Source organism: Podarcis erhardii (assembly GCF_964252035.2).
Source record: "Podarcis erhardii genome assembly, chromosome: 13".
NCBI lineage: Eukaryota > Metazoa > Chordata > Lepidosauria > Squamata > Lacertidae > Podarcis > Podarcis erhardii.
The window spans coordinates 15,611,407-15,633,213 of NC_138502.1; the positions used below are offsets into that span (position 1 = coordinate 15,611,407).

Genomic DNA, 21,807 nt, shown 5'->3' on the forward strand with positions numbered 1-21,807 from the left:
GAAGACTCGATGTGCCAAGAAGCGGGGAGGGGGGAAAGAGGGTGCCAAATCTACCCCAAGCCAAAAAAACACTGCCCAGGACTTGAAGTCAGGACTGAAATCTCTTGAGGACTGTTTTGTATGATTCCTTCTATTTCCAATATTCAGGATGTGAGGACAAATCCTTATGCAGCCCAAATAGCACACGAGAGAGGTACCAATAGGCTCAGGGGGACCCAACATTTAAACACATGCAATTGTTTTTCATGAAAAAGGTCTATTGGGGTGAACCTACCAAAATTGCCCAGTGAGGACTGTGTGTGTTCAGAGGCAAGGGATGCTGGCAGGCTGTTAGGTGAGGGTCAGAGGGAAACTGAACGAAGCGGTTGGCATCCTGAACGCTGCACTCCATCGCCACTTTTTGTTGCAGGTCCCATTTGTGTTTTGCTAATCTAGAAATTAACGGTCACTTTTAAACCCTCAGCCAAAATAGGTTCCTAGTCCTTTCCTGGTTCCTTAAGGTGCAGATACAGCCTGGATAAGGACATGGGGTCGGAACAGCTCTATACCCGGAATAAATTCTGCACCATCTGAAATCACACGTCCAGCGGTACATTTGTAGACTAATTGCAAGTAAGGAAGCAATGCTATGCACAAGAAGCTGGTGTAAGTCAAGGCAGTGTCAGTTTAGCCAGGGTAGAGCCAAACCCTGTTCAGCTGCATCTTTGTTTTGCTGTTCGCGTGTGAGAGATGGAAGAGATGAATATACCTTTAAGGCTTTTCTTATAGCTTTGAACCCCGAAATTTGGGATCCAGCAATGTTGCATTTTTGAGTGTTATCTATGAATCCCAGTTTGATGTATCTGTTTGGGGGGGTCTGCAAAACACGGGGCACAGCTTTGCAAAGCTTTGGCACAGGTTTGGAGGGGATCCCAAATTTTGGGGTTCATAGTTCATGAAGCTCTTCTAGCTTATTGATTGCGAGGAGATGGGGAGAGAAAGGAGCGACATTTTAGGTGATCCTGTCTTGACTTAATGCTTCCAGAAGAGGTCTCTCTTGTTTCTATTTCAAATTTCACTAGGGATAAGGAAGGACGACAGAGATTTGCAGTGAAGAAGACAGGGATGGATGGGTTTACCAAGAGATGTTGCAACTCAGTTTACTTGAAAAAAACATGCCATGACTAGGCTCCTCTAATGGCGGTTCTCTTCTCCCACCTCTCCAGGCCCAATCAGAGCTTCCTTCGCAGGTGCAGGCTACCATAGCAAAAGCGGGACTTTGCAGGAGGCGCTCCGTATCAACTCCTAACAAAACTGAGAATGCCACACGGCAGCCCCCTCTCTCAGCCTTCCGTGGCGCCTCCACGGCCCCTGACTTCATACGAGCGCGGGAGGGATCTGTGCACCTTTGTGTCAACAGCAGCATCCCACGTCATGCGCACCTTGCAGAGACCCTGCAGGAGCCGGCCCGGCAAGAGGAAAGTGAACCACCGGAGGTTCCTACAGAACCAGATTTGCAGGTAGGACATTTGAAGGACATAAGAGGAGCCCTGATGGACCAGGCCAGTGGCCCATGCTGTTCTCACCATCCATGGCCAACCAGAGGCCTGTGGGAAGCCTGTGAGCAGCACTGGAGGACAAGAACACTCTCCCCTCTCATGGTTTCCAGCCACAGATATTCAGAAGCATTGCTGCCTCTGAACTCAACAGCTACCATCCATGTTCTCCCAACCACCCCATGCTTCTCACTCTAGAGTTTATTTGGGAGAAGGGAAGAGGAGTCTTGGGCAAGATGCGCTGAGTGGTCCATTTACAGATAGTGGTCCATCTCCTCCTTGCTGATGTTCCTTCTGCCCGTTTACTTGCCCTCCCCCTCAGGACTCAATACATATAACCACCCAGAGGGCAAGTGAAGGATTCTGCTCTGTCACTTCCCGCATGCTCAGAGAGGGCAGGGGAACAGGCAGTGATAGCACAGCAAAGGGGGAGGGAGGGAGGGAGAGGAGCAGAGCCTGGATGGAGGCTTGGGGAAAGAAAGGGCAACAGTGATGGGGGCCTTGGCAAATGCCTGGCGTTGCCTACCTCTCTCTGATCTGACAATGGCTCTGCTCTCTCTCCACCGATTCAGAGGACTGTTGCGGGAAAATATGAGATTTTTTGGGTGATAAGCACCGGATTGCTCAGTTGGTTAAAGCATGGTGCTGATAACACCAAGGTTGCAGGCTTGATCTCCGTGAGGGACAGCTACATATTCATGCATTGCAAAGGGTTGGACTAGATCAGGGGTGGCCAACTCCCAAGAGACTATGATCTACTCACAGTTAAAACCTGGCAGTAATCTACCCCATTTTGGGGGGTTCAGGTCAAAGTTGTTGAGCTTTTTTTTTAGGAAGGAAAGCCCCTTCTAACTCCATGATTCTAGGAATAGGTAATAATAATAAAATAATAATAATAATAATAATAATAATAATAATAATAATAATAATACTGCTGCATCCCTGAGATGGAGGCATGCTTACAAACTGTGCTATAAGGCATGGTGAGAAACTCTGATGTATCCAGTGCTTTTTTTTCTGGGGGCGTGCAGCGATACACATTCCCCTAAACATAATCACAGAGCCTAGGGCTTGCCGATAGGAAGGTCGGCGGTTCGAATCCCCATGACGGGGTGAGCTCCCGTTGCTCTGTCTCAGCTCCTGCCCACCTAGCAGTTCGAAAGCATGCCAGTGCAAGTAGATAAATAGGTACCGCTCCGGCGGGAAGGTAAACGGTGTTTCCGTGTGCTGCTCTGGTTCGCCAGAAGTGGCTTAGTCATGCTGGCCACATGACCCGGAAAAACTGTCTGCGGACAAATGTCGGCTCCCTCGGCCAGTAAAGCAAGATGAGCACCGCAACCCCAGAGTTGTTTGTGACTGGACTTAACTGTCAAGGGTCGTTTACCTTTACCTTTAAGTTTGGCCTCATTGAGGGGCAGTATTTCAATATGAGCAGGAAAATGAGAGTACCCCTAAACATTTTTTTTAATAATAAAAAGGCACTGGGTGTATCCCATGGTGCACTGCTTCAGGTAAACCCATGGCAGCCTGCAGGAAAACTCACAGCCTTTTATTTTCTCCCCCAGGAGTTTCTCAGACATTGAGGCTGCTACTCGCCGCTTGGCCTCCTCCATCCTTTCCCAGGAGGCTCAGACACCCCCTGCAGCATCTCAGCAAATGAATCCTCCCAAGCCCAACATCCCAGCCCCAGCCCGGGCTCCTCCTGGCTCCTTTTTGGGCACAGCAGAAGCGTTTGTGGCTCCCGACCCCAGCCCCTGCTGGGCGCTCTCCCTGGACGCCCTGATGTCAGGACCAGATGAACTTTTCGAGCCCATCACCGAGGAGATGGAACCGGCAAGCAACACTTTGTCTCTGTGTGGTCCCGATCCCTTAGAGTTGTGCCTGCTGGGATGTAATAATGCGCCATCCAGCCTGCTGTCCAATGGAGAAGGTTCTGCAGCCTGTGGGGCTTGCCCAGTAGCTTCAGACCAGTGCTTTCCGGGGGCATCTCAATGCCCCATCCCTGTCTCCAATCCAGGGGCTCTGGTGGTTTCTGACTATGACAACTGCATGCCCTTCTGGGAGCTGGAAACATGGTGACTTGACCTCCAGTTTGTTGTTGTTGTTGTTTTTCAAAAAAATTATTAATTTTCACCAAATTATAAACAAACAAAACACACAAACAAACAAACATAAATCATAACCTTGTTAAAATTACACTTATTAACATTGTTAGGTGACTTCCTCGCTTCCCCTTGGTTGAATTTCCATGCATATCCTTCTAACGGCTTTCCAAGTCCTAATTCTTATAAACCTAACTTTGTTCATTAACATCCTTATATCTTTTCAAAGACCTCCAGTTTTAACATCCATCTCAATGTCCTGTTTGGTCCAAGGTGGAGGGTTCATACACACATTTGTGTTCATTTATCCTCATCTTTTTGCCTAATGGATACTTGTTTGCAAGCCAGTTCCCACAGTGCCATGCATCCTCCTTGTACATCATATTCATTAATATTTGCATTTTTGTATGCACCTTTCCCAAAGAAGTACTTCAACATCTCTGTGCTGTGCTGTCCATTTAATGTTTCATAGAGTGAGTTGGGAAACTGGAAAAGTCTAGAGGAACCATCTCCTCCTTTCTCTCCTCTCAGCCATTTCTTTCCCATTTGAACCCTCTCCTTTCCTTCCTCTCAGGTAATCTACTGTACTCAATGGTTCTGAAAGAGGAACAGAACAACTTAATTAAATCGTTTGTTGGCTTTATACATTCATCACCAAGTATTTTCTTCTTATGCTCAAGGTATGTAAATGTAAACTATGCTGGGCTGTTTAACTGATTCAACTGAAGAGCAGAAAGTTAATTATTGCTCTGCCTAAAACTGCTAATAATGTCCCTCTCTGAATTTTGTGCACCTGATTCAATGATGTGACTACTGTATTAAATGTTTGTTTCTTACTGCCACCTAGTGGACTGTTCGATTATTATCCATATCTTGCGCATCATGTATTCCCCACATTTAATCCCTTTAAGTGAGTACAAAGGCCATGTGGCATGTCATTGTGCCACGAGAGAGACAGCCCCATCATGGCATCTGCTGCTGGGGCCTCAAAATGATGTTGGACTACAACTCCCATCATCCCTAAGCGTTGACTGCTGACTGTGGCTAATGGGAATTGTAGTCCAACATCATCTGGTGAGCCACTGGTTCCCCATTCTTGTATTTCAAGTGATACCCCAGGCCCTAGGCTTTCATGGCTTCTAGAGCAAGTTAGTGGCTTTGCAAGGAAGGTTGTATGAGAGAGCGTGTGGTGTGGTTTTGATAGAGATAGATAGATAGATAGATAGATAGATAGATAGATAGATAGATAGATGGATATTAAAAAAGAGATCGCTTCGGGGAGATTTCTGTGTGCCTGCATAGCACAGATGCTAAAGTTGCAATGCATTCATGTATATCTACAACAACTCTGCAAAGGTGCATGAGGTTGAGAAGGAGAAACTCCCTCACTGCCACCATTTCAAAAGAGTAGAACCCAGGAATTTCATAAATATTCTTCACATCCTGGCTGTGATGTCACACCCTGCTTTCAGTATACCAGCTGCTGCTATGTTTATTATAAAAAGGTAATAACGTGTGATATTTTATTGTATTTTTGCTTTCTATGGAAGCCGCCCAGAGTGGCTGGGGAGGCCCAGCCAGATGGGTGGGGTATAACTAATAAATTATTATTATTATTATTATTATTATTATTATTATTATTATTATTATATAAAGGGACTCCTGACCATTAGGTCCAGTCACGAATGACTCTGGGGTTGCGGTGCTCATCTCGCTTTACTGGCCGAGGGAGCCGGCATACAACTTCTAGGTTATGTGGCCAGCATGACAAAGCCACTTCTGGCAAACCAGAGCAGTGCACAGAGATGCCGTTTACCTTTCCACGGTACCTATTTATCTACTTGCACTGGCGTGCTTTTGAACTGCTAGGTTGGCAGGAGCAGGGACCGAGCAACAAGAGCTCACCCCGACCCCGTCATGTGGATTCGAACCGCCAACCTTCTGATCAGCAAGCCCTAGGCTCTGTGGTTTAGACCACAGCGCCACCCACGTCCCTATGCTTATTATACAAGTGGGCAATTTTAAAATCTGGGAGAATGGAAATAAAACTAAGCTGAACTCCCATTTCCCGAAAGCATGTAAATTTTCTCCCATAAATACATTTTCTTGTGACTTAAGCTGTAACTCTCCACAAAGATCCCTTGATGTGAGTTATGTACATTTATTGCATGCACAGGTTAAACAAGGTGTGATCCTGTGTAGTTTTGTAATGCTTTCTTTTGCTTGGTTTTTAATTGTTGCTATGGCTTTTTTAAAAAGCATTCCTTCAGAGGAGGCAAAGGACTGCTTTTTTAAAAATAAAAAAAGGAACCTTATTTGAAATGGAATGCAAATGCATTAATTTCACTCAAGTTAGAAAATCATATGAGGACCATGAAAGGGGATGAAGGCATTAACACAAGTAACAAAACATAGAAATGTCACTAGACTGCATTGCATCCATCCTATGTCTTCAGTCTAAAACAGGGGGAGACAACATGGAGTCTTCCAATATGCTGCTGGACTACAACTCCCATCCTCCTTGGTTGGCCATTGACCATGCTGGCTGTGGCTGATGGGAATGGGAACCCAAAAACATCTGGCGAGAACTGTGCCCTAAAGTGTACTTTATGAGACTGTAAGGGCAAGAGATGTATTGCAAAGAGATGTGTGGAACATGCCAAAATTGCCAATTTGCAAAAGGATTTAATGATATTAGAGGGTAACTTAAAGTTGGCTTAATATGATTTCTGGATTCTGCTCTTCGTTCATTTACCATTCATCCGTGGGCAGGCACTGGCCTCTTTATAGCCATTTAGTGTCCTCTATGTTCCATATACTTCAACATATTATATCTGCTATCCCCTTTCAAATATAAAATAAATAGCAAACAATGTGAGGATGTGGGAAGGGGGGAAGTTCAAAGACAAAACAACTTTTAATAAAAAATTTCTCATGTTCCAGTGTTAGACAATAGAAACCAATCAAATCAATAGTGTCTTAAGGGGAACTAATGGGTTACCTTAAAAATGTTGTGGGTTCCTTAGGGGACCAGGCCTTAAGCATCACAATAAAGAAAAGAAAAGGGTAAATGACAATTATGTTTTAGAAATTTTCTACGCCGTAAAACTGAGGGCCTTTCTGTGCGAGGCAACTTCTCTCTGGGCCCAAAGTGAATGAATGAATGTGTTACTTGGCCCAACTCGAAGCGCTTTTGCGCGCCACCGGCCACTCCGGAGACGGCGGGTCCCCCACCAGCGGGGCGCAGACCCCCCCGAGATTGGCCCGGCGCGGATCTCGGGCCCCCGATCGCGGCGAGAAGTTTTTAATTTAGCCGAAAAGGGCCCAGATTTCCCGGCGCCAGGCGCGCCGAGCGGGACTCGGCCGCGCTTCTGCCTGGTTTTCCCCGGCGCGCCGCCTCCCCGGCCCGCGAGGCGGCCGGGCTCGGAGAGAGAGGCTCCCGCGGGTCCGTTTCGCCCGGGGCCCGGCGCGCTGCGAGGCGGCGACGCGGCGATTTGGGCCGTTTTGGGGCACCCAAGAAACACAAAGTTGCCGCGGGGACCGGAGCCATTTCTGGCTGCGGAGGAGAGCGCGGGGTCTGCGAGCGCACCAATCAGCGCGCAGCTCCGCCCCTATAAATAGCAGGCAGCTCCGGGGCCGCACTTCAGACTTTACTTTTCGGTTCCGAGAGGTTCTAGCCCGCCGCCGCCGCCTCCGCCTCCTCCTTCAGCATCAGCCCCAGCGGAAAGCCGTCGCGAGCCGAGGCGACCATGTCGGAGACTGCTCCCGAAGCGCCCGTGGCCGCGGCGCCGGCCGCCAAGGCGCCGGCCAAGAAAGCCAAGAAGCCGGCGGGAGCCGCCAAGGCGCCGCGCAAGGCGTCGGGCCCCAGCGTGACGGAGCTGCTGACCAAGGCGGTGGCCGCGTCCAAGGAGCGCAACGGGGTGTCCCTGGCGGCGCTCAAGAAGGCGCTGGCGGCCGCCGGCTACGACGTGGACAAGAACAACAGCCGCATCAAGCTGGGCCTCAAGAGCCTCGTCAGCAAAGGCACCTTGGTGCAGACCAAAGGCACGGGCGCCTCGGGCTCCTTCAAGCTCAACAAGAAGCAGCTGCACGACACGGCGGCCAGGGACAAGGCGGCGGCGGCCGGGGCCGGGGCCAAGAAGAAGCCGGCCGCCGGGCGCACCAAGAAGGCGGCGCCCAAGAAGCCCGCCTCCGGCTCGGCCAAGAAGCCCAAGAAGCCGGCCGCCAAGAAGAGCCCCAAGAAGGCGGCCGCGGCCAAGAAGCCGGCGGCGGGCGCCAAGAAAGCGGCGGCCAAGAGCCCCAAGAAGGCCAAGGCAGCCAAGCCCAAGAAGGCGGCGCCCAAGAGCCCCGCCAAGGCCAAGGCCGTCAAGGCCAAGGCTAAAGCCAAGCCCAAGACGCCCAAGGCCAGAGTGGCCAAGCCCAAGAAGGCGGCGCCCAAGAAGAAGTGAAGAGGCCACGCCATGCCCGCCCGCCCGCCCGCCCGCCAGCAGCCCTCGCCATCCCAAAGGCTCTTTTAAGAGCCACCCACTTTCTCACCCGGAAAGAGCTGACTTGCGCTGCTCCAGTGTCACCAGTGGTTTTCCAGTTACAGATAGGTAGCCGTGTTGGTCTGCCATAGTCAAAACAAAATAAAAAAAATTCCTTCCAGTAGCACCTTAAAGACCAACTAAGTTTAAAACTTAGTTGGTCTTTAAGGTTAACTTAGTTGGTCTTTAAGGTGCTACTGCAAGGAATTTTTTTTTATTTTGTTTTGACAGTGGTTTTCCCTTCTTGGAAAACCACTCGCCATCCCAAAGGCTCTTTTAAGAGCCACCCACTTTCTCACCCGGAAAGAGCTGACTTACGCTGCTCCAGCGTTACCAGTGGTTTTCCCTTCTTGGAAGTTTGGAAAGTCAAATCACACCCGCACCCGCCCGCTTTTTAATAAAAATAAAGGGATGCCCTTGCACACTAGTTTGCGCCTGCACTTCGGAGTAGCTACATGGGTTCCGGGATTGGCCGACATGGGTTCCGGGATTGGCCTTTGGACAGTGCCCGCACCCCGACCGCTGTTAATAGGAACGCAGTCACTGACACTACCATAGACAGCGCTGGCACTTCTGACAACTATGCTCAGCTTCGTGTGAAAGGCAGTGGCTTGTTTAAGCGGGATTACTGCAGCGCCATCAACTAAGCATGCATTTTTAAAAAGTATTAGAATTATCGATTCTTAAGACGCGGAGGACCTCTGTCTTGTTCCGACCAAATGCCCATCTAAGACAGCATCCTCCTTTAAGAGTGGCCAAAAGTTCTGCGAGGGAGACCCCAGTGCAACAAAGCTTGGTGTACGAGTTCCAGGGGTGTATACACACAATTTCCCGCTCAGTGTTTCCCATTCCTTTCAAAAAAGCGAGTATGGAAGGGCGGGCGGTGCGGCGAGTCCCCGTGATATATGTTGGGAGCAACTTATGGAGTCGTGCTAAACATTAGCAACTTTACTTTGGTTCATAGAAGCGGAAGCGAATCCCAGCTCTTCCGGAGGAGAATGTGGTGGCTCTCAAAAGAGCCTTTGGGGTAATGAGGGGGTGCGGGGGGCTACGAAGTAGCAGCTGCTGCCTCACGCTCTTTCCCCGCGGATGCGCCTGGCGAGCTGGATGTCTTTGGGCATGATGGTCACCCGCTTGGCATGGATCGCGCACAGGTTCGTGTCTTCGAACAGACCCACCAGGTAAGCCTCGCTCGCCTCCTGAAGAGCCATCACCGCAGAGCTCTGGAAACGAAGGTCCGTCTTGAAGTCCTGCGCGATCTCGCGCACCAGCCGCTGGAAGGGCAGCTTGCGGATCAGAAGCTCCGTAGACTTCTGGTAGCGCCGGATCTCGCGCAGCGCCACTGTGCCCGGGCGGTAGCGGTGAGGCTTCTTCACGCCCCCCGTGGCCGGAGCGCTTTTACGCGCAGCCTTCGTGGCCAGCTGCTTGCGCGGCGCTTTGCCGCCGGTAGATTTGCGGGCGGTCTGCTTGGTCCGAGCCATTCTCTCGCCAGCAGCAAATAGACGGGACAAAACAACACAAGTCTAAGACTGAAATGAATGAGCAAACAGAGCAGAATCGCGGATATTTATAGAAACCTCCTCTTGACCTGATTGGTTGAAAGAGCCATGATACATATTTTTTAAGTTGCCGGGCTACACCATGATTGGACAAAAGCTGCTCCTCTTCTATTCGTCAGAGCTTTTTCGTCATTCATTCTCATTGGAGCTAATGATACTTCCTTTCCATGATCTCGTTTCTGTAGCGAAAAAGCATCAGAAGATTGAGCGGCGCTGAGCTTTCTGTAACTTGTAACACTTAGGGAACAGGCCGTGAGATCCACATTATGTATCTTTTAAAGCGAGGCTTCCCCGGAGTGCTGTGGTGGTGAACATTAATTAAAGAGGGGCTCTGTGTGGCTTCTCCTAGTTAGGAAAGAACGATTAAGGAACATTCGAGCATTTTGACATCCGTGTGTCTCGATCGGCGTCGGATGTTACACTGAAGTGAGCGCTGGGAAAAGAAAGCAGTTAATACTAGAACGGCATTTTAATAAATCATTTCCTCGACTCGGCTATTATTTAAAGCGGGCGATTAAAGTGGCACCAACCGATTTCTTGCCTCGCCACTTCAGTCTCGCTATTACTCCTGGGGCTGATACCCCAGGTGGTACGTAAAAAATTGCCCCTTAAAAGCAAAATGCACAAACCTGAATAGAACAATTTCCCTGTATGAATTGCATATAATTTCGCCTGCTAAGCATCTTTTACTGAGGCTCCAAGCATACCCAAATAACGTGAAATAAGAGAAAAATCTGATTGGTCAGATTCAAACCCTCGCGGCTTGATTGGTGAAGAAGCCGAGCTACTATGACGAACGCGCTGACGGAAAAGGGGCGTGGTGAAATCAGAACACGCCTCCTTTGTGCGGGTTTCACTCAGGTCGGGCTCAGTGCTATATATACCCGTGCCGTTGTTACCGCAGCTTCATTCCTTTTTTCTTCGTCTGAGAGGCAGGGACTTGCTCAGCAGAGATGTCTGGTCGCGGAAAGGGTGGCAAAGGCCTTGGAAAGGGAGGCGCCAAGCGGCACCGCAAAGTGCTTCGCGATAACATCCAGGGCATCACCAAGCCTGCTATCCGCCGCTTGGCTCGCCGCGGTGGCGTGAAGCGTATTTCTGGCTTGATCTACGAAGAGACTCGAGGCGTCCTCAAAGTCTTCCTGGAGAACGTGATTCGCGATGCTGTGACCTACACCGAGCACGCCAAGAGGAAGACCGTGACTGCCATGGACGTCGTCTACGCTCTGAAGCGCCAGGGCCGTACTCTGTACGGTTTTGGTGGCTAAACTTTTCAAAACCCTTCATATACTGTACTTAAGAACCCAAAAGGCCCTTATAAGGGCCACCCACGCTTTCATAAAAAGAGCTGCGCTCGCTTGTATCTTAAAAAAGCAACGTTGTGATAAAATGGATGTGTTGCGATTTTTCGGTAGCAATGTAGCTTTGTGTTTGTAGACTTAGGTTGCCTAAGGAAACATGATTACAGTTTCGGAACTTGGGCCGGTTTCCAGAATTTCATATTTTCTTGTCACATTTGCGCTACTTTTGTAGCGACCGACTGAGGTTTCCTCTTAAAACTCAGTACTGTACGTAGTGGGAGCTTGCGAGCTTATTATTGCCTGGGTTAAAATCCCCACCCCCGGTTTCCCGTCTTTGTTGAATTTTCAATCCCCATGTAGAACGCTAAAATTTTTTTATTTTGTTTTGGCTAAAAAAGGAGTAATGCTGGTCGCCATTTCCTTTCTCAAGGCTTTTTATAGCAGATCTCGCAGCTACTTTCCCCCAGATCTACGCGTCTGCAAATAGGTTTTCCGTTTTCATCTAAAAAAGTTCTGTATCCTGCCTCGTGTGTTTCTTAACATAACACCCCTTTTAACGCGTGATTTAATCGTCTATTTAGCTATACTGCAAATTGGGGAGTGGGAGGCGCATTTATCCATGAACAAAGGAACCAGAAATGGCATAGAAAAAACGCGGGAATTCTAGTAGCTATCCAATTGCAGAGCAACGCGGAGATTTTAGATTGGTTCCACTCAAACGCGTCACAAATCATTCTTAACTCCTTTTGCCCCGCCTTCCGTGCTGACTACGCAGGTGGAAAGCGTCGCTTTGTATGCTGGACGGAGCATATAAGAAAGTAATTGAGCTAGCCCCCTAACTCTGGGAAAAAATGTTGGGGGGAAATGATGTACCGGTAGCTTGTTGGTGCCTTAGGACAGGTGAGCGGTTGCTGAGCAATACCGTTTCATGAGTACCAGTTATTGAAATCAGAAAGACAAAGCTGTTGAGTTCATCAGAACTCTATCAAGAACAGTTAACAGTTTCGTCATGCACACACATAGAACCTATTAAAGTTAGAGAGCAAAAGTAAAGAGAAATACAAGTAAAGTGTATATTGATTTTAGTTGGTTACACCAGGTATACAAATATATTCCAGTTTGTGTAGTGATAATTAGTGGTTTGGCTTGAGCAGCAATAAAAATATTATCAGAGCCTTGCCTGTTTACTTTCACTGCAGATTCTTAGAGACAGGAGAAACAAAATGGACAAAGTACATATTAGGACACTTTTTTGGTGACGCTAAAAATTGTCACGATTCCAAAATACATCCTGTTATGTACTGAGTTGAATAGGATCCAAAATGCAGCAGTCTGATTGGTCCTAGAACAATAGGATTCAGAATGCAGCAGTCTGATTGGTTCACAGGAGCCACCCAATCCAGCTCCAGGAGGAAGTGAATCCGCAGCCTGATTGGCCTACAGGAGAATCCTAGAATTGGCCAATCATGTGGGGCCCATTGTGTAAATAATGTATATAAAACAGACATTCTGGGGGCACTTCCATTCCTCATCACCACTCTGAGCTGAATAAAGAGCATGGAATCCACTCTTGACTCTGAGTATATTTCACTGGCAACAATGATGGGATCCTGCCAAGCTGATTGCCACACACAGCACTGCAGCACCACCAGCTGCTGCACCACTGCCTCGCACTGTGTATCCAGGCTGTCACATCATTGCCTTGCACCATGTATCCAGGCTTCAGCTCCAGGCCCCAAAGAACTCAGAATGGCAACTGACAGCAGCTTCTCGCCATTCAACCCAGCATCTGGAGACTGGGAAGCGTACGCCTCCCGTTTCACCTTCCTCCTAGAAGCCAAAGGGGTCACCAATGAAGAAGACGCCAAGAAAAAGGCGATATTCTTCAGCGTCTGCGGAGAGGAGACGTTCAAAATTGCCCGGGCTCTCCTTGCGCCTGAAGACGTCGCTACTGTTCCTTACAAAACATTAATGGAACGGCTGAAGGGACACTTCTCGCCGCAGCCCTCTGTGGTGGCTCATCGGAATGCCTTCTACGCAAAGCGGCAAGCCCCTGGGGAAACCATAACTGGGTTTGTGACCTCCCTTCGCCAAGCTGCTCGGTTCTGCAACTTCTCAGAGTTGGAGAACATGCTTCGTGACCGCCTCGTTGGTGGTCTGAATGATGAGAAGCTGCAACGACACCTCTATGCCAAGAAGGACCTAACGTTCCAGGTCGCTCTGGAGGAGGCCCTGGCAACTGAAGCTGCCGAGAGGTCAATGCAAGAGGCACGGCTGAGCCTGCCGCCCCAACCAAGGGTCCACCACAAAGACCTCACCGACAACTCAGGACCCAGCAGGGAGGAGGTGCACCGAGTACAGCAGCGCACTCAAGCAGCACACAGACCACAGCTGCTTTGATGAGAATACACTGATTCACCACCCTGGGAAGGCAATGGGCCATGCGGACGCCCTAAGCAGGCTACCACTACCCAAAACAGGGCCCGGCCCAGCCCCCGCGCAAGAGGTTATGAGCCTGGAGTTGCTTCCCAACCGCCCCATTCAGGCACAAGAAGTTGCACACCATTCCAAGAAAGATAAGGCCATCTCCTGGGTCCTGGACTGGGTGTGGAGGGGATGGCCCAGCACCAGCCCTGGACCAGAATTTGCAGGCTACACAACCCATAAACATGAACTGTCAGCCCACAAGGGGTGCCTGTTATTGGAAGCAGGGTCATTATTCCCCATCCCCTCCACAAAAGGGTCCTCACATCCCTACATGAGACACACCCAGGGGGAGTGAGAATGAAGGCCTTCTCCAGGAGTTATGTGTGGTTGCCGGGGATTGACAGTGATAGAGGCCTGGGTCAAACACTGCCAGGCCTGCCAAGATTCCCGCCCATATCCCCCAAGGGCCCCAATCCAGTCCTGGGAGTCTGCCCAAGCAGCATGGTCACGCCTGTATGTGGACTTCGCTGCATGTGGACCCTCAGGGGAAAACATTCTTCATAGTGATGGACTCCTACACCAAATGGCTGGAAGTCACACTGGTACCGTCCACTTCGACCCAGCCATCTGGGTATTACGTGGGCTGTTTGCAACCCATGGGCTCCCTGACACACTCGTCTCAGACAACGGAACCGCATTTATGTCAGGAGAATTCCAGACCTTCACAGCGCTGAACGCCATCTGCCACATCCGCTCAGCGCCATTCCACCCTGCCACCAATGGCCAAGCAGAGTGCATGGTGCGGACCACGAAGGACACCCTCTGCCGCATGACGCAAGGGGATTGGGAATACTGCCTTGCCATATTCCTTCTAGCACAGCACAGCACCCCCAGCTCAATGACTGGCCAGAGCCCCGCTGAACTATTAATGGTCTGGCGCCTCGCAACCAGACAGAGCTCAGGATGAGGTAGTGGCAGGGGAAGACAGAAACCCCCGGACCTTCGTGGCCCAGGACCCAGTGTACGCAAAGAATTTTGGGGCAGACCCGGCATGGGTACCTGCCACAGTCTCCAGGGTCACTGGCCCTGTGTCGTGCGAAGTGGTAACGGGGGGGGGGGGGGGCAATGCTGGCACCGCCACTGCGACCAGATACGGCAACGATTCCCAGGAGAAAACCAGGAGGACAGGTTAGAGGAGTCCCAAGGGAACAGTGGGGCAGTGAGGCCCGTAGAGCAGGAGGGGCCAGCAGGGGAGGCAGAATCAGTAAATACAGAGAGGACCCACGAGACTGAAAGGACACTGGAACTAGAGCCACAACTGAGCGAGCCGGTTGCGCCAGACCAAACAGCCCCATTGCAGCCAGCATCCTCGGAACATGAGCCAAAACCCGAACCCCTTACCAGGGAACACCCCAGGCCGCAACGCACACGTAGGCAGCCGGCTACCTTGAGGACTATGAATGCAACCTCCCAGGCAGGACTGGAACTTAGAGGGGAGGGGTGTTATGTACTGAGTTGAATAGGATCCAAAAAGCAGCAGTCTGATTGGTCCACAAGAGCCACCCAATCCAGCTCCAGGTGGAAGTGAATCCGCAATCTGATTGGCCTACAGGGGAACACCAGAATTAGCCAATCACATGGGACCCATTGTGTAAATAATGTATATACGTAAAGCAGACATTTTGGGGGAACTTCCATTCCTCCTCACCTCTATGACCTGAATAAAGAGCATAAAATCCACTCTCGACTCCGAGTTAATTTCACATCTAATGGATGTTGGTGGGGGCAAATGGAAGTTGATTAGATGTGTTTGTTGTTATTACATCAACAAGCTCTGTTCAGGCACCCAGAATAATGTCAGTGAGCATCAAGTGTGTAGAGGAAGCTCCTGCTGAATCCCACCAGGAAGCCCCCCCCCCCCTTTCCTGAGGATAAAATGGGAGAGCAATTCATGCTGGCCACTTTCAGTTCCTGGGAGGAAAGGTGGGGTAGACAAGGGGATAAAAAATAATAATCAGTGGTGACAGGGGCTGATGGAACACAACCATTTATTTGGGGTGGTGTTTGGTGGTAGGGAACAGGTTCCTCATCCCTGTCCTACACAGTTTATGTGCCTGTGAAAATCTTATTGAATACATGAGGAGGGCAGTTCACAGATTATAAAAGGGCAAGTCTGCCCCTCATGCGGGGAGCATGTCCCAGCTGTGGTTTCTAGCCCATCAACCCCAGCTGATGAATTGACTCAACTGCAGTGGCAAAATGTTGGCATAAACAGCTGAGCACACAGCAGAGTTGTAAATCACTTGTGCCACTGAGAAGTGGGGGAGGAGTGTGCATTTGGTTAGTGTATTAGGTAAAAAGGACCCCTGACCATTAGGTCCAGTCGTGGCCGACTCTGGGGTTGCGGCGCTCATCTCGCTTTATTGGCTGAGGGAGCCGACGTACAGCTTCCGGGTCATGTGGCCAGCATGACTAAGCCGCTTCTGGCGAACCAGAGCAGCACACGGAAACACCATTTACCTTCCTGCCGGAGCGGTACCTATTTATCTACTTGCACTTTGATGTGCTTTCGAACTGCTAGGTTGGCAGGAGCTGGGACTGAGCAACAGGCGCTCACCCCATCGCGGGGATTCGAACTGCTGACCACCTGATTGGCAAGCCCTAGGCTCTGTGGTTTAACCCACAGCGCCACCCGCACCCCCCTGCTTAATGTATTACTCATCCTCTAAAGCAGTGGGCAGCACATTTCGCTGTCAGTGGGCCGCACTCCTTTGTGGGCAGCCCACTGGGGGCCACATGCAAGGGATGGGTCGGGGCAGAATTAAAAAGTGGGTGGAGCAATAGGTGTGGCTGACCTTCTAGGCTACCTTCTAGCCATGCAAATGTCAGAAATCCCTACATGTACACACATGCGCGCACACAAGCATCTCCCTCCATGCAAGCAAGTTGTATCCATTCCAACCAGGCAAAAGCACAAAGGTGCCCTAGTGACCAATGTGGCCTGGGGAGAGTCCCTAGGGTTGGTTGGAGACCTGAAGGCCTGCATTTGACCCCATGCCAGAGTAGGGGATTATTAACTGCACATTTAAATGAATAATTTCATGGATTTTAATACATTATGTATGTATTGCCTTATCAAATCATAGAGTTGGAAGGAATGCTTTAGTCCAACCGCCTGCAGTGCAGGAATATGCAGCTGTCTCTTACCAGGATAGAATCTGCAACCTTGACATTATCAGCACCACACTCTTAGCATTGAGATGGTACTGCACCCACCCACCCACCCACCTTTTTTGGCTGTGCTGAAATACTAGGAACTTTAGACTCCTCTCCAAATTTTTCAATTCCTCCTCTTTACTACAAAATTTTGTTACTACAGTGCATGATCTTGTTTTCCCCTCTTCCATCTCCATCTTTGGTGTTCCTTCTCTTAAAACATGTTCCACTTTTTTCTGCTGAAAGGTGAGATAAAAATCATTTTTTGGGGAAGGGGAAATATACGCTTGTCAGTTTGATATGAATTACCTCGACGATATAATAGGGATTAAATGTGCCACTGACAAGTCTTATAATTAGGGAGCAATCCTAGCTCCACTTAACAAGGGAGTAATTTCCATGGAGTTAGTTCTGCCCCCCCCCCTTCTGAGTGTGCTTAGGTTTTGCAGCTCTAATAAAATGAATGCTAAGGTTATTCATGTTGAATAACAAGGGAGAATCCGCACCAGAGGGAATTCCTCCTTGCGCTATGATTCCTCAGCACAACACAGCAGCCGTGCGCGTTCTTTCCGTGTGTGAATCTGTGAGTCGTTGCGGGATGTGACTGGGCATGGCATGTTTACTGCTAGAAAGCGAGAGGCGGCCCGGAGGGTCCTCACTCCAGAGAACAAAGACTGGGCGTGCGAGAAGGAGGATCAACCAATCGGAAAGCTTTGCCATCACTGGTCCAACCAGGGCAGAGCCCGGGATATTCAAACTTTTTCAACGGCTGCGTTGCGGACCTCAGCCAATAGGACCACGAGGATTCGGCTATAAATATCCGCCAGCCCAGCCGCTGCCTTCATTGTTTCGAAGTACTGCAGAGAGGTTAACTTTGTTGCTGACTTCCTTGGAGAGATGGCCCGGACCAAGCAGACCGCCCGCAAATCTACCGGCGGCAAAGCGCCGCGCAAGCAGCTGGCCACGAAGGCTGCGCGTAAAAGCGCTCCGGCCACGGGGGGCGTGAAGAAGCCTCACCGCTACCGCCCGGGCACAGTGGCGCTGCGCGAGATCCGGCGCTACCAGAAGTCTACGGAGCTTCTGATCCGCAAGCTGCCCTTCCAGCGGCTGGTGCGCGAGATCGCGCAGGACTTCAAGACGGACCTTCGTTTCCAGAGCTCTGCGGTGATGGCTCTTCAGGAGGCGAGCGAGGCTTACCTGGTGGGTCTGTTCGAAGACACGAACCTGTGCGCCATCCACGCCAAGCGGGTGACCATCATGCCCAAAGACATCCAGCTCGCCAGGCGCATCCGCGGGGAAAGGGCTTAAAAATCTACAGAATTACAATTCATTTCGGCAAACTCGTAACAACCCAAAGGCTCTTTTAAGAGCCACCCACTCCTTCACTTAAAGAGCTGGTCGCTGCTGCAGCATTTTATCGGAGGGAGGGGAATCTGACCTGTATATTAATACTGTCCAAATTACATAACGGGCTATCCCTGGTATGGCTTCTACTGCATTTGTATCTTTAAATAGGCTTACTTAAAAAAAAACCACCCGCTTTTTTAGAAGCTGAAGTAATGGGCTACGATTTCAAGCTTTGGTGTGGCGTAACCACGTAAACATTTGAGGAAAGATAAAAAGTGAAAAGATGGGGGGGGTGGAATGGGCACTGGTGGGCGCATGGCGGATAGGGTTTCGCAGAATATGTCAAAGGGGACCTCACTACCCTATTCTCTTGAGTTTATACCGGAGTCAAGCACTGAATTATTGACAAGGCTGGAGATGTGGGGGATTTAAGGATCTGGGAAAACCTGACTAGTGATGACTGGCGCAAGCGCGTACTGGAATTTCAGCGTTCATTCTTGTGGGCGGAGTAAGGAATATACCTAGCGGGAAATTGTGTATCTACACCCCAGGAACTCATATACCAAACTTTGTTGCACTCGAGTCCCCCTCGCGAAACTGTTGGCCACTGTCTGAAGACTTTTATTAAAATGCCCTCAATTCACGCTTAGCTGACAACACAGGAGTTAGGCACAAGAGTAATCCCGCTCAAGCAACCTACAGTACACTACTGCCCTGTAAAAAGAAGTACCCCAAACCATACTGCTAAGGAGGCGAACCACTCAACCCTGTGCGTAGCTGCATCGAAGTGCTAGTGCAGACTAGGAGGGTGTAAGTGCGCGCAGGGATTGCAGCGTCCCTTTATTTTTTTATGAAGAAGCGGGCGAGAGAGGGGTGTGAGTTTCAAAGTACGTGGAGAACCTCTGGTGCGTAAGTCAGCTCTTTCCGGGTGAGAAAGTGGGTGGCTCTTAAAAGAGCCTTTGGGATGGCGAGTGGTTTTCCAAGAAGGGAAAACCACTGTCAAAACAAAATAAAAAAAAAATTCCTTGCAGTAGCACCTTAAAGACCAACTAAGTTAACCTTAAAGACCAACTAAGTTTTAAACTTAGTTGGTCTTTAAGGTGCTACTGGAAGGAATTTTTTTTATTTTGTTTTGACTATGGCAGACCAACACGGCTACCTATCTGTAACTGGAAAACCACTGGTGACACTGGAGCAGCGCAAGTCAGCTCTTTCCGGGTGAGAAAGTGGGTGGCTCTTAAAAGAGCCTTTGGGATGGCGAGGGCTGCTGGCGGGCGGGCGGGCGGGCGGGCATGGCGTGGCCTCTTCACTTCTTCTTGGGCGCCGCCTTCTTGGGCTTGGCCACTCTGGCCTTGGGCGTCTTGGGCTTGGCTTTAGCCTTGGCCTTGACGGCCTTGGCCTTGGCGGGGCTCTTGGGCGCCGCCTTCTTGGGCTTGGCTGCCTTGGCCTTCTTGGGGCTCTTGGCCGCCGCTTTCTTGGCGCCCGCCGCCGGCTTCTTGGCCGCGGCCGCCTTCTTGGGGCTCTTCTTGGCGGCCGGCTTCTTGGGCTTCTTGGCCGAGCCGGAGGCGGGCTTCTTGGGCGCCGCCTTCTTGGTGCGCCCGGCGGCCGGCTTCTTCTTGGCCCCGGCCCCGGCCGCCGCCGCCTTGTCCCTGGCCGCCGTGTCGTGCAGCTGCTTCTTGTTGAGCTTGAAGGAGCCCGAGGCGCCCGTGCCTTTGGTCTGCACCAAGGTGCCTTTGCTGACGAGGCTCTTGAGGCCCAGCTTGATGCGGCTGTTGTTCTTGTCCACGTCGTAGCCGGCGGCCGCCAGCGCCTTCTTGAGCGCCGCCAGGGACACCCCGTTGCGCTCCTTGGACGCGGCCACCGCCTTGGTCAGCAGCTCCGTCACGCTGGGGCCCGACGCCTTGCGCGGCGCCTTGGCGGCTCCCGCCGGCTTCTTGGCTTTCTTGGCCGGCGCCTTGGCGGCCGGCGCCGCGGCCACGGGCGCTTCGGGAGCAGTCTCCGACATGGTCGCCTCGGCTCGCGACGGCTTTCCGCTGGGGCTGATGCTGAAGGAGGAGGCGGAGGCGGCGGCGGCGGGCTAGAACCTCTCGGAACCGAAAAGTAAAGTCTGAAGTGCGGCCCCGGAGCTGCCTGCTATTTATAGGGGCGGAGCTGCGCGCTGATTGGTGCGCTCGCAGACCCCGCGCTCTCCTCCGCAGCCAGAAATGGCTCCTGTCCCCGCGGCAACTTTGTGTTTCTTGGGTGCCCCAAAACGGCCCAAATCGCCGCGTCGCCGCCTCGCAGCGCGCCGGGCCCCGGGCGAAACGGACCCGCGGGAGCCTCTCTCTCCGAGCCCGGCCGCCTCGCGGGCCGGGGAGGCGGCGCGCCGGGGAAAACCAGGCAGAAGCGCGGCCGAGTCCCGCTCGGCGCGCCTGGCGCCGGGAAATCTGGGCCCTTTTCGGCTAAATTAAAAACTTCTCGCCGCGATCGGGGGCCCGAGATCCGCGCCGGGCCAATCTCGGGGGGGTCTGCGCCCCGCTGGTGGGGGACCCGCCGTCTCCGGAGTGGCCGGTGGCGCGCAAAAGCGCTTCGAGTTGGGCCAAGTAACACATTCATTCATTCACTTTGGGCCCAGAGAGAAGTTGCCTCGCACAGAAAGGCCCTCAGTTTTACGGCGTAGAAAAATTATTTCTTTATTTATTTTAAATTATCTCACTCCTTTTCATGGCCTGACAATATATATTGATCTTAACATATAGTTCTGAAACCACCCGTGGCATTTTATGGCGCTAGCATTCTACCTGCCACACTAATGGGTGCTGGAGGATTTTAAGTGTCTAAGGACTGGCTCACCGTCTGGGAAGTATCCTAGGCCTTCTTTTCACTCTATTCTGCAGAGTTTCATTTGTATATGATGTGCAATGAGACAGCCTGATTTCTGACCCAGGTACCTAATTGGGAAATTGCAATAGCAATTTATTAAATGCAAATAGAGCATATCTTGATCAAAGGGCACTGGAGGAGCGAGTGCGGATTTCGCAAAACTCGGTTGCTAGAATACAAACAATCCTCTTGAAATCAGAGTATAACAATGGCAGAACAATCTGAAATGGCTGGAAGGAGTCAGTTTGAGTTCTCCCCTTAAAGTATGATGGCAATTTTATAAATTCATAAAGCGTTAAGAAGCCCACTGGGCGCAACCTGACTTGATGCTGAATAAACGTATATAGGACTGCACTGGTCATCGATGCTCGTACATTTTCTCCATCTCAAAGTTCTCCTCTGTGGCACCAGCTTTCAAATTCAAGCAAAGGATGTGATGCCCCAGCAGACACTGGTCAGTTTTCAGTGGACCACTAGGTATCAGCTGCTGTTTGCTGTGATTTCTGCCAATGAGTGGACCAGGGCTTGATTTTGCAAGGAGTGTCCACATATAAATCAACCCAGGGACTTTTCATTGATATGACTCAAGACTGTTAGGTCACACTTTCTGTCTGGACATGACACATTCTGATGCCAGATGCAAGTATCCTGAGCTGCTCAGTTTGTGTTAGGTTTTTTTAAGGCTGCACACACACGAACATTTAATGCACATGGCTCCCTGCAAAGAATCTTGGAACTGTAGTTTTTTAGGGTGTTTAGAGCTGTAGCCCTGTGAGGGTGAACCACAGTTCCCACAATTCTTTGGGTGAAGCCATGAGTGCCAGATGAAGCGATTCCACCACATATGAAGTAGTGTTCCAGTAGAACCACAGCCTCTCCTTTTCTGATTTTAGATAAACAGTGGAGTCCAATGCCATCTCAATAGCCTTTTTAGA

General features: G+C 50.7%; 6 protein-coding genes across 7 annotated transcripts; 4 read left to right on the forward strand and 2 right to left on the reverse strand.

The window, feature by feature from the left end:
- Positions 1 to 1,299: 1,299 nt before the first annotated feature.
- Positions 1,300 to 3,614, forward strand: LOC309326897 (uncharacterized protein C19orf85; the record flags this gene model as incomplete). The annotated part of the gene is made up of 2 exons (XM_081835927.1): positions 1,300 to 1,499; positions 3,101 to 3,614. The coding sequence occupies 2 exons, from the start codon at positions 1,300 to 1,302 to the stop codon at positions 3,612 to 3,614; spliced, it is 714 nt and encodes a 237-aa protein (XP_081692053.1).
- A 3,716-nt stretch (positions 3,615 to 7,330) lies between these two features.
- LOC309327814 (histone H1.3-like) lies at positions 7,331 to 8,214 on the forward strand. The gene has a single exon (XM_081837329.1). The coding sequence runs from the start codon at positions 7,387 to 7,389 to the stop codon at positions 8,083 to 8,085; it is 699 nt and encodes a 232-aa protein (XP_081693455.1). The 5' UTR covers positions 7,331 to 7,386; the 3' UTR covers positions 8,086 to 8,214.
- An 882-nt stretch (positions 8,215 to 9,096) lies between these two features.
- On the reverse strand, positions 9,097 to 10,466 carry LOC309327135 (histone H3.2). 2 transcript variants are annotated; one of them, XM_081836210.1, is made up of 2 exons: positions 10,352 to 10,466; positions 9,097 to 9,901 (listed from the first exon to the last, which is right to left on the reverse strand). In XM_081836210.1, the coding sequence occupies exon 2, from the start codon at positions 9,642 to 9,644 to the stop codon at positions 9,234 to 9,236; it is 411 nt and encodes a 136-aa protein (XP_081692336.1). In that variant the 5' UTR covers positions 9,645 to 9,901; positions 10,352 to 10,466; the 3' UTR covers positions 9,097 to 9,233. The 2 variants fall into 2 exon arrangements, with proteins under 2 accessions (XP_081692336.1, XP_081692335.1); XM_081836209.1 differs by having other exon boundaries at positions 9,097 to 10,155; positions 10,352 to 10,446.
- Positions 10,467 to 10,553: 87 nt separating this feature from the next.
- LOC309327136 (histone H4) lies at positions 10,554 to 11,123 on the forward strand. Its single transcript, XM_081836211.1, has one exon. It carries the CDS (start codon positions 10,676 to 10,678, stop codon positions 10,985 to 10,987), a length of 312 nt encoding a protein of 103 aa, XP_081692337.1. The 5' UTR covers positions 10,554 to 10,675; the 3' UTR covers positions 10,988 to 11,123.
- Positions 11,124 to 16,733: 5,610 nt separating this feature from the next.
- On the forward strand, positions 16,734 to 18,083 carry LOC309326874 (histone H3.2). Its single transcript, XM_081835906.1, has one exon. The coding sequence runs from the start codon at positions 17,561 to 17,563 to the stop codon at positions 17,969 to 17,971; it is 411 nt and encodes a 136-aa protein (XP_081692032.1). The 5' UTR covers positions 16,734 to 17,560; the 3' UTR covers positions 17,972 to 18,083.
- A 1,130-nt stretch (positions 18,084 to 19,213) lies between these two features.
- LOC309327092 (histone H1.3-like) lies at positions 19,214 to 20,071 on the reverse strand. Its single transcript, XM_081836160.1, has one exon. It carries the CDS (start codon positions 20,013 to 20,015, stop codon positions 19,317 to 19,319), a length of 699 nt encoding a protein of 232 aa, XP_081692286.1. The 5' UTR covers positions 20,016 to 20,071; the 3' UTR covers positions 19,214 to 19,316.
- Between the last annotated feature and the right edge of the window lie 1,736 nt (positions 20,072 to 21,807).

Coding starts and splice junctions, on each gene's coding strand:
- LOC309327136 (XM_081836211.1), top strand. CDS start 10,676: ATGTCTGGTCGCGGAAAGGGTGGCAAAGGCCTTGGAAAGGGAGGCGCC.
- LOC309327092 (XM_081836160.1), bottom strand. CDS start 20,015: ATGTCGGAGACTGCTCCCGAAGCGCCCGTGGCCGCGGCGCCGGCCGCC.
- LOC309326874 (XM_081835906.1), top strand. CDS start 17,561: ATGGCCCGGACCAAGCAGACCGCCCGCAAATCTACCGGCGGCAAAGCG.
- LOC309327814 (XM_081837329.1), top strand. CDS start 7,387: ATGTCGGAGACTGCTCCCGAAGCGCCCGTGGCCGCGGCGCCGGCCGCC.
- LOC309327135 (XM_081836210.1), bottom strand. CDS start 9,644: ATGGCTCGGACCAAGCAGACCGCCCGCAAATCTACCGGCGGCAAAGCG.